The 10,081-nt window shown below is 51.0% G+C and overlaps 1 protein-coding gene across 1 annotated transcript in view; it reads right to left on the bottom strand.

Moving 5' to 3' along the window:
* Positions 1-211: 211 nt before the first annotated feature.
* Positions 212-10,081, bottom strand: part of TENM4 (teneurin transmembrane protein 4) — a 747,207-nt gene continuing 737,337 nt past the window's right edge. Inside the window, 2 exon segments of the mRNA XM_047823379.1 lie at positions 212-5,680; positions 8,289-8,431. Coding sequence (XP_047679335.1) covers positions 4,922-5,680; positions 8,289-8,431 — 902 coding nt within the window. The 3' untranslated portion in view covers positions 212-4,921.

The following is a 10,081-nucleotide window of genomic DNA, read 5'->3' as shown; positions in this document are numbered from 1 at the left end:
GACATAGCTGATGTCACAGCATGATGACATTCATGAGGCTAAGCCCCAGGGTCATGTGGCCTCTGGAAATGCTGATGGCAGCTTACGAGGGATTCTGGGGCCAAGGACCTGAGTCTTCCAGGGCATCCCGAGAACAGCAGCGTCCAAAAGTGCAAACTCAGAGGACTAGCTCAGGCAGTCGCTACTTTCTGAACAAAGGCCACCAGACACCTTAAACACAAAATATTCTTTTATTTGTCAACGAAGGCTACACGGGATCACTTCTGTTTTTGTTTTTATGCCTTTTTTTTCTTTTTCTAGAAGGTATCTACATCTGCATTTATTTACAGCCTTGTCGGTATTTACACAGTCAAGAATACAGTGTTAGAAACACAAAAGTGTCGAGAAAAAAACTTCTCAAAATTAGTTCCAGACTTCAGGAAAACTATTTCCACATGGTAAGGCCAGAGTCTCCAGTGTTGGTCGTCCAAAGGCAGCTTGGGACAGTCCTTTTGCCAAAGCTGCGGGTTCAGAAGTGTTCAAGAACAGGCGGGTTTAGAAAAGTGGGATTCTGGTGTTGGGTGAAACCAGGGTTGCCGGGCCCCACCAGACATCTGTGACCCAGCTTCTGCCGGAATGGCTGAGCCTGCCTGAGGGCTGGTTCTCCGTTGGCAGTTGGCTCTCAGAATCAATCACATGTTCTTGGGGACCGAGGAGTCACCCAGTGTCATGCCTTTGGCATTCCAGAGGGGGTAAGAAACCCAACATGAGCCCCACCGAGGCCTCCCCCCACTCTGATCTTCCACATTCATGATGAAACCTAAGAGCTCACCGCTGTCTGGGGCGGTCAAGTACACAGGGCTGGTTTTTGAGAATGTAAAGGTTGGAGAGGATAAAGTTTCTATCACCTGAGCAATGAGTCTTTAAAATGAGTTTGCTGTTTTCTGACGGTTAAATGAAAGGGTCTTGAACTACAGAGTTCTTTCTTTTAACCCCCTCCCTTCCAATAAAATATAGACAAGTGTATAAACCTAGCTGGGAATTATAAGCCTCAAGTGGAGGGCTTTTTGTTGTAACAAGGATCCCAACAGAAAGAGGAGACTGGGTTCTTTCTGGAACCCCTCAGGAGGCAGGCCCCAGCTCAGGACCAGAAGGCATGGACTGGGCTTAGTGGCTGCTACGAGGAATGGAGAATAGATCCGACTTTGAGCACCAGGGATGTCAAACCCCAAAGCCCAGGATCCTGCAGAGTCCTGGCAAGCTCCTTCCTCCTGGGCGCCAAGCTCAGCATCCCTGCCCTCACCACGTGGCAACCACAAACACGAGGCTGCAGATGTGAACCTGCATTCTAAGACTTCACACCGAAAGCCCGATCTTTGCATAATGGAAACAGCCACCTACAAAGGTGGTACTTACAAGTCACAGCTGAAAAGGTCCTTTATAATTTTTTTTTCAAGCAAATGTGATTCTTTGTTATGTGTCTATGAAAACACTGCCCAGTGTTACCTTCCTTTGCCTCACCATCACCTTCTGCTTCTGCCCCACCCCATCCTGATTATTTAAACCATTCTCAACTTCTGGTCAGTTTCCTAGGGATTGTTTCAAATTTTCCATCCCTAGGTGGAAATCAGGCACTGGGCTGTTCCTTGGGTTCTCAGCCAACAATTCTGAGAGACCAGCATCAGGGGCTGATAAAGGTGCAATTTACCCCAGAGTTTCTTCCCCTTCATTCCCTTGTCATAGCTCTGCCCTCCAATGATGTCTGTCTGGAGGCTGGGTAAAAAAAAGGGAATCTCGTCTTACGAAAAACAGAACTGGGGAATAAGTCCTGTTTAAAGCAATGGCAGAGAGGCTGAGGATCAGGGGGCGATGGTACCCATGGAAGGCAGGGGAGAAGGCAGGAACTCTTCCAAAACAAACCCTTTGCTAGGGCAACATCCTGCAGAATCGTGAACCTGGGCCAGTGAGGGAAGGCTGGTTTCTCCAAGAAATGGACACTTTGAGTAGCTTAGTGCTAAAAGGGCAGGTGCCATTGAGGGTGGGATTTGATGCTCAGAGGCCACTCGGTGGGCAGGGGGAACTCTGGCTTATGCCTTCAGACTCACTCTTGCTGTGAGATTGGGGCTGCTGGTCTCAGCAGAAGGACAGACTGAGAAGGGAGGTGCCATGTCACCTGCCAGCCCTAATGGAAGCCCACTCCAAAAGGCCAGGCCAGAAGCACCGTCTCCAGGAGCAACAGTACCGATGTGAAACCACAGTGCGTGATGCTGCCTACGCCACACCTGAGATCTTTTCTCTAAAGAAAGAATGCTTCAACTTCTCCCCGTACTGATGCTGGGCCTCCTTGGTGGTGTGGAGCCCAGGAAAGGCAAAACGTGAAGGAACATGCAATAATTCTGTGTTTTTGATCTTTACAAGTCCATCCTATTACTTTGGTGGGGGGTGGGGGTGGAGGGTTCAGAGGGTGGGGATGGTGTAGGGAGATGATTCCCTTGGCTCTCATGTTGGCTCTGACCTTCAAGTAGATGTCCCCAGCAGGTCTCGACTGATGTCAGGTAGCCAAGATGGAACCGATCAGCTAGGCTAATGGGCACGAGAGCTTCACCCAAGGGCTCCTTGTATCAAGAGTATGTTTTGAGAGGCATCAGTCTATTTTGGATTTAAAAAACAAACGTGTTCTTCAGGCCAAACTGCTTTCCATCCCGTCCAAGAACGATCCTGCCAGATGGGAGTCCACCACCAGCTCCCAGGGACCACACACAGCAGGCCCGAGGAATACTGCATCGGACTCAGCAGAGCTCTGTACCCAGAGGCACTGGGCAACCAGTGGACAAACGGGCCAAGGTGCACTGTCGCAGCAGTGTGACTTTTGTGGAAGCAGGAAGAGCACTTAGCGAAACATATCCTCTAATCCCAGTGGGATGATGTAAGGCGAAACCTCCTCTCCCGAGAAGCGGCGGGTGCCTCCCTCTGCCAGGCAGAACCCAGGCTACATGCTGCTCCGGTTCTCACACAGCAAAGACCTTCTTGGTTTCATTAACTCGTGTAATATTCTGAAGACTCTGTGAGTAAGGCTATAAAGGTGCCATGAGCTTATCAGTCCAACAAGGTTTCCACGGGGGATAGCTCAGACTCAGAATTCATTTTCCACACTTAATGTAAATGTAACCCATAAAAGTCCCATTTTATAAGAAGCCCAGCTCAAAAGGAAGCATTCGGCTTCCCCTCCTGGTCTCCCAGAACCTCCTGTGAGTGGTAATGATGATGGTAATTAGGCAGATGAACCAGGAGCAAGGAGCTCCTCGCTCTTGCTGTGGCTGTCCCCTCCCCTCAATGCTTCCCTAGCCTGATGGCTGCTCTTGGGCGTGCCCACTTCCAAGAAGGCGAGAGAGCGTATGCCTCTTCCCAGTGACCTCAGGCATGGGTCTTCCCAGGGACAGCTGTGGCCTGGCCTCCCTGATCTGTGGGTACCGGCCTCAGGAACAGGTCCCAATCCTGGAGCAGCAGGGTGGGGGAGGGGGAGGGGGTTGGATGACCTTGCCAGGCCACACCAAATTAGCTCTTCCCTCCTTTCTCCTCAGTCTCTCTTTAAAACCCTGGATGGACTCCTCCAGAGGGGAAGCTGTTTTAGAAGAACTTCACAGAAGGAATTTCCTGAACGCTGACCCTGCTGCCTCCCAGCTGTGCTACTGGCTCATGTATGGGAGGCAGAGGAGCCTTCAGGAGCTGGTTAGAAGATGCTTGGCTTATGCCTTCCTCTCTCTGGCTGACTTCTTCTTAAGCATCTTTCCAGAATCAACGGCCACCAAACACCTCTCTCCACACTCCTGTTTCTCAGTGGTGGAGCTGAACAGTGGAGGGAAGATACCCACAGTCATGGGGAGAGAGGTTCACCTGGGAAGGCAGGCTGGTACCCTTGCTGCCACTGCCCTCCTTTTGCCATGGGTGGCCTGCCCCTCCCTGGACCTTGTGCTCACGTGGAGGACTTGCCGGTTCTCGCATCTGACTCTGGGAGAGAGGAGGTGATGAATAATAAGGAACATCATGGGAAGACCAACCAACCACAGACATCCTGGGTGCCTCGCCTCTATGGGAGGGTGAGGCTCTTAGCCCCAGGATGTTACTTCACCAGACTGGGGGAAGGGACCTGGGGGACACTTTCTCCATCCCAGCATGGGGGTGGCACTGACAACTACACAGGATTTGCAAAAGGGGTAGGGGGTTGCATTTAGCATCAAAATATAAAGCTTGGACAGGAGTTGGGGGCAGCTTGGAACAGGTGCTAAATGATATCACAAAAGTCCCCAGAGCAAGATGAAGACATCTGTGGTCCTCCAGAGGCACAGAACATGGTGAGTCAAAAGCCGCCACTTGTCTGTGGGAGCTGAGCCAAAAATCCTCAGGTCCTGCAGACCCTCCTTCCGGGCCCCCTCAGTAGTTCGGTACTAGCCCATCACTCTCTACACCCCTCACTCCTGCCCGACCCCCATGGAAGAAAGGGTTGCACATGAGACAAGTTAGCACAGACACTTGTGTCTCACATCACACTGGGTACCTAGGGACAGACAAGGACACACCTCAGGAGATGTGTCTCAGAGAGGAGAAATGTACCCCAACAACAAGGAAAACTCCTCAAGGAGAAAGGGAACAAAAGACAATAAAGTTTTCATTGTGATCACACTACAGAAAAAAATACCTTCTGTTCTTTGCAAAAAATGTGTGAAGGCCAAATCTGTGTTTTTCTTTTCTTAAAAAAAAGGATGTTGCATGAGTTACAATGCAACCAGTATCTTTTTTGTGTGTGTTGGTTTGTTTTCTGCACTTGTTAAAAAAAGGATTTTTTTTTTTTTTTTTTTTTTTTTTATAAGTACAACACAGTCAGGTGTGTGGCCACGAAAGAGTAGCTGTCTTTGGCAAGAAGTGCAGGCCGCGGACCTCTCTGTCACCTCCGGCCCATCTCGCTCTGTCTCATGAAGTGGATGTTGTTGGCGCTGTCTGACAGTTCCGGGTACTGCTCCACAGAGATCACGAAGAAGCCGTCGTAGCCTTGAACCCGCCCCGTGTTCAGCGCCTGCTGCTTCTCCCCCTCTGTCCAGGCCCGCAGGCCTTCCTCCCCTTCCCGGAGTCGCTGCTGCTCGCGGGCCCACGCCTGGCGCACGGCTCTCTGCCGAGCCAGCTCCAGCACCCGCGCCTTCTCCTCATCCAATGTGGTCCCGTAGCGAGTGCTCAAGCACAGTGCCCCATACTGGAGCTGGATGTCTGTGTAGCGTCTAGTCCTGCCATTGAGCATCGTGTTGATCTGGGACACCGTGACGTTGACCCCGTTCTCCAGGGTTCGCCGTCCCCCACTGAGGCCCAGGATGGCCAGGTCGCCCTCCGAGGGCCCTGGTTTCACAAAGTAGTGGGTGTCCATCCCGTCAATGGTGAAGTGCAGGTTCTCCAGGTAGTGGGCGTTGTTCAAGATGGCAGCAACCCTCCGCCCGTCTTCGTTGGCCACACTGATGATGTCTGTGGTCACTCGGCCATCCTTCAAGGCAAACTTGACCCCCTTGCCAAAGACCGAGCCACTCGATGCAAACTTCTTTGTCTCTGGGGCCTGTTGGCAGCTGGTGATTGTGGAGCCGTAGAGCTGGTCAAAACGTTCTAGGGTGACAAAGGCCTTGAGCTGCTTCTGCACCTCACACTGTACCCCGAGGATAGACTGATGGGGGAGGAGAGAGAGAAAGAAGGAATGAGGCAAAGGGGAAAACCTCTCCCTAAGAGCCTGAAGAGTCAGCTCTCATAACTAATCGAATCTATACACATTAACCAGTAGCATCTAGCTCTACTGCTGACCACTAGAACATTCTGCTGTCCTTTATCCATCCGTTCACCCATCCTTCCGTTAAGAAACTCTTCAGCAAGCACCTGCTCTGTGCCAGGTTTCTTTCTGGGCACTGGAGAGGTACCAACGAATCAGACATCATCCCTGCTCTTGAGGAACCCATCATTTAGTGCAGAAAGACAGATGTGACAGCAAATAATTATCATCAAATGTGATAACTGGTGGTTTAAGAGAAGTAGCAGTAATAACTTTGGCTAACAGGTCTTGGTCTTTGAGCTAAATCAGTCACATTTGGTAACTCATTTGATTTCCACAATAACTTTATATAGTAGGTACTCTTATTATTGATTTTACATCTAAGAAAACTAAGTCTCTAAGAGGTTGTAATGGGCCCACATCTGTACAATGGGTAAGTATTCAAGCCAACGTTTGAACTCTGTCTGATTCTAGAGGCTCAGCTTCAAGGGCTCTGGATCAGGGAGCAGAGGACAAGGATCAGAACATCTCAGCCCAAAGATGGAGGAATGAGGTGGACAAGGTAGGGTTCAAGGGCAGACTCACGCTTGAGTTGGAACTCGGAGGATAAGGGGACGATGTCAGATGGAGGAATGACAAGCAATGGGTTCTTGGCAAGAAGGCTTAGTAAGATGAAAAGCGGTCATTTATATAACCCCTCTTACCCTGCTTTATCGTTCTCCATCATGTTTATAAACTATTTTCAAGGAGGACCTCTGCCCCCATAGTGCTTCCTGGGGGCTCCTCAGATGTCTCTGCTCTCGGCTGCTTTGGGGGACAGATTGGGCCTGGTCTCCATGTCATACCACCTACCAGTCCCTCCCATGGTGCGGGAGCTTGGCAAAGCCGGGTTCGTGCAAGCTCCAGGGCCTAACCAGCAACTCAGGGAAATGGCTTTAGAAACAGGCCTATCGGCTTCTCACTGAAATTAAGTCCTCTTTATAATTAATAGAACCCTGTCTGTGAACAATTATTTCCTAGAGTTTCACGAAAGCTGGAGTGCTCAACAACACAGATCTTCGATGCTTGCCAAGGGCAGAAATCAATAATTCATTGACGGGCGAGGTTGGCAAACAGGCCGTCAGAGACTGGGGCTCTGCGTCAGGGGGGGAAAGGAAGCTGGCGGGGGTGGGGGGAAGGGAAGCTGGAGGGGGGTGGGGGGAGGTGGGGAGCAGCTGGGCTGCTGTGGAATCAGCCAGGTCAGCCTGGGGGGGGGGGGGGGGGGACAGTGGGGATTGAGCCAGGCAGAGGGCAGGGCTACAGCGGCACAGAATAGCAGAAAGGGGCCAGGCTTTGTGGTCAGACACACTGGGTTCTCATCGCCTTTCCTGCTGAGTGACCTTGAGCAAGTTTCTCTCTGAGCTCTGGTCTCCTCATCTGTAAAATGAGGAAGAATGCCTACCTCACACAGGGTTGTCTACTTCTTTCAACCATCTGTGCATTCAGCAAAAGGGAAGTACACTGGGTACCGAAGAAGACCCAGGATTTATTTGCCTTCTTGGGGCTCATAGTCCAGTGGGGATACAGGTGTGGTAAGTGCTCTGAAGGGGAGAATATGGGGTACCGTTAGGACCTAGAGGTGCAGAATCATGTTCTCCAGAGTCTAGAGGACGGAGGCAGCTGAGCCGAGGATGAAGGGAATCAGGCTGGAGTAAGACACACGGATGTGCAAGTTTCTGGCTGTCAGCAGTGTGCCATCTAACAACCCTGCTTTCCCTCTGGACAGGGATCCCCAGAAGGCCTGGTCTCCGCCTGATTCATGCCTGCATTCACGGGGTACAGCGTGGGGCCTGGAAGAGCCAGCTCCTAGTACTTACATTATGAAGTGGGGGAGGGGGTGAAAAGGGGATGCCTGAAGTGAGGGGTGGGGTAGAGGGGTTTTTAAGGGCCTTTACAGCTATATAATTCTGTGAGTCTTTAAAACCAGGCCATGAAAGGCACACAAGAGAAGGTAACATTTTTTTGAACACCTTACAGACAGATCCGGGTGTGAATCCCAGTCTACCCCTTCCTTGCTTGTGTGGCACTGGAAAGCCTCAGGCATTAAACCTGTAAAATGCCAACAGTAATACCAGGGGATATGTGTGCGCTAACTTGTGTAGAATACCTCAGGCAGGTGCAGGTGAATGGAGGTGCTCAGAAAATGTCACACTTGTATTTAGAACACACCCTCCCTCCTTGCCCTTTTGCTCTGGGCAGTGACAAAGGCTCATTGTTTTTGTGGAATTCCAAACTCCGCGTATCAGAGAAAACTTAATAGAGCTTGTGGGGGTCTGTGTTCTGTTACAGCTGGGTCCACAGTGGCTTGCCAGTGGTTACCACAGATTTCCTGAACAGCTTCTGGCAGGCACTGTGGCTGCACCACGTCAGTTTCCGTCACGGGCCCATGCTTTCCTGAAAAGCTTTGTAGGAGCCACTCCCATAAGGTCTGCCTGGCCTGAGGGTGGGTGGCCGTGTGTGCGCAGATTACCTTGCTGTTGTCCCACTCCTGAGTTTTCATCTGTGTGTGGACGAGCTCGTAGGATGGTTCCATGGCGTCCATGTCTGGCTTGGGGTAGCCAGGAATCACATTGTGCAGCTGGAATCCAAAGGTGAGGAGCCAGCTGTTGACATCTGGGTAGGAGAGAAGCAGAAACGTCCTTGTGGAGTGAGTGGACCTCAGAGGTGACACATCCCAATAAAGTGGCCCAGAGTGAGACAGCAGTGGGGGGGTGAGGGGGGGTGTCGCAAGTGGGACATCAACCGCTACAAACACTTTGGAAGACTGTTTCATGGTTATTAAAGCCGCACATACTCTTTGGACCGTTGTTCCTCTCCTAGATATGTATCTAAGAGAGCTGTGACTTCAGTAGAACCTATGTTTCCAGACTCCCCTGTCACTTAAACCTCTTTGGATTCAAACCCGGGGGGACCGGGGTGGGGGGTAGATGATGCACACCCACCCCCTGCATCAGGAGGAAACACTTGCAGAGGACAACTGCACCCAAAGGAAAGATTTAAGTGAATGACTTTCAAAGAGAAATTCCATTTAAAAACAAGCCCTCCCTCCTCTCCCAAGCAGCAAGATGGCCTCTACCAAACATCAAAGAGTCCCCCACCCCCACCCCGAGTCTACCTTTCATTTACTCTGGTAAGTGATGCTAAGGAAGTCATTTAATCTCCCTGTGCCTTCATTTTCCAATCTTTAATATTGGGCTTGAGGAGACACCTGGGTGGCTCAGTTGGTTAAGCATCCGACTTTGGCTCAGGTCATGATCTCATCATTCATGAGTTTCAGCCCCTGCATCAGGCTCTCAGCTATCCTCGCAGAGCCCACTTTGGATCCTCTGTCTCCCTCTCTCTCTTCCCCTCCCCCACTCACATGCGTGCTCTCTCAAAATAAACAAACATTAAAAAAAATAGTGTGGGCTTAAGGATCTAGCGCCATAGGCATTGGTTTCATCGATTTTATAACATTCCTGGGGGGTTACTAATTATAGAATATTAGGTATAGGGATAGAGAGGACTTTCCCATGAGCCTTTGGCTCACTGAAGAACAGAATCAGGAAGCCAAGACGTAAGGGAAAGAAAGAGGATGGATAAAGCGTCATCTGTTACTAGGCCCAATGTTGCTGAGAGCGTTTCGTGTGCCCAGCACTGTGTTACTCCGACCCTCACCTTGTGCACTCAGAACCCTGAAGGGGAGATGACACACAGGCATGCAAAACTTTGACACAAGAAAAAAGATGAGAGGAGGGCAGGCTTCAGTTGGACAGGCTGACAAGTCTTCACAAAGAAGGTGGCCTTTAAGGCAGACACTGAAAGCTGTGTACCTTTTGTCCGGCTTCAGCAGAGATAAAGGGGGCACTTCAGGCAAAGACCGTGTGCAAGGCAAGGCCTGGAGAGGGCAGGTGAGTGTGGGGAGTGTTCAGGTAAGCGGAGAGCAGTTCAGCAAGGCAGAGAGAGAACCAGAAAGAAAAATTGTGGCTAGCACAGGAAAAGCCTGGGATGGCAGGTAGGAGTTAACTGGGTGCCTGTAGGAGAGTGACAGCCAGCCTGTGTCCCAGTGTGGCTCGGCCTTCCTTGAGAAGAGGCAGTTGAAGATGCTAAAGCATTTGTTGAGCAGAGACTCAGAATCCAAAGTCTGGGGAAGGGGTGGGGGGGGGGGGTGGAGTTCAGCCTCAGAGCTGGCAGTCCCGGGCTATGGGCATCCAGGCCTGCTTTTGCCTTCTTCCAAAGGAGACATGTCTCTGGTCAGGGAGGCCCTGCTTAGGGTCCAGGCAC

The sequence above is a fragment of the Prionailurus viverrinus genome, chromosome D1 (genome assembly GCF_022837055.1).
Source record: "Prionailurus viverrinus isolate Anna chromosome D1, UM_Priviv_1.0, whole genome shotgun sequence".
In the NCBI taxonomy this organism is placed as follows: Eukaryota; Metazoa; Chordata; class Mammalia; order Carnivora; family Felidae; genus Prionailurus; species Prionailurus viverrinus.
Note: the sequence above shows the minus strand (reverse complement) of the source record. Positions and strands in the feature narration are given on the sequence as shown.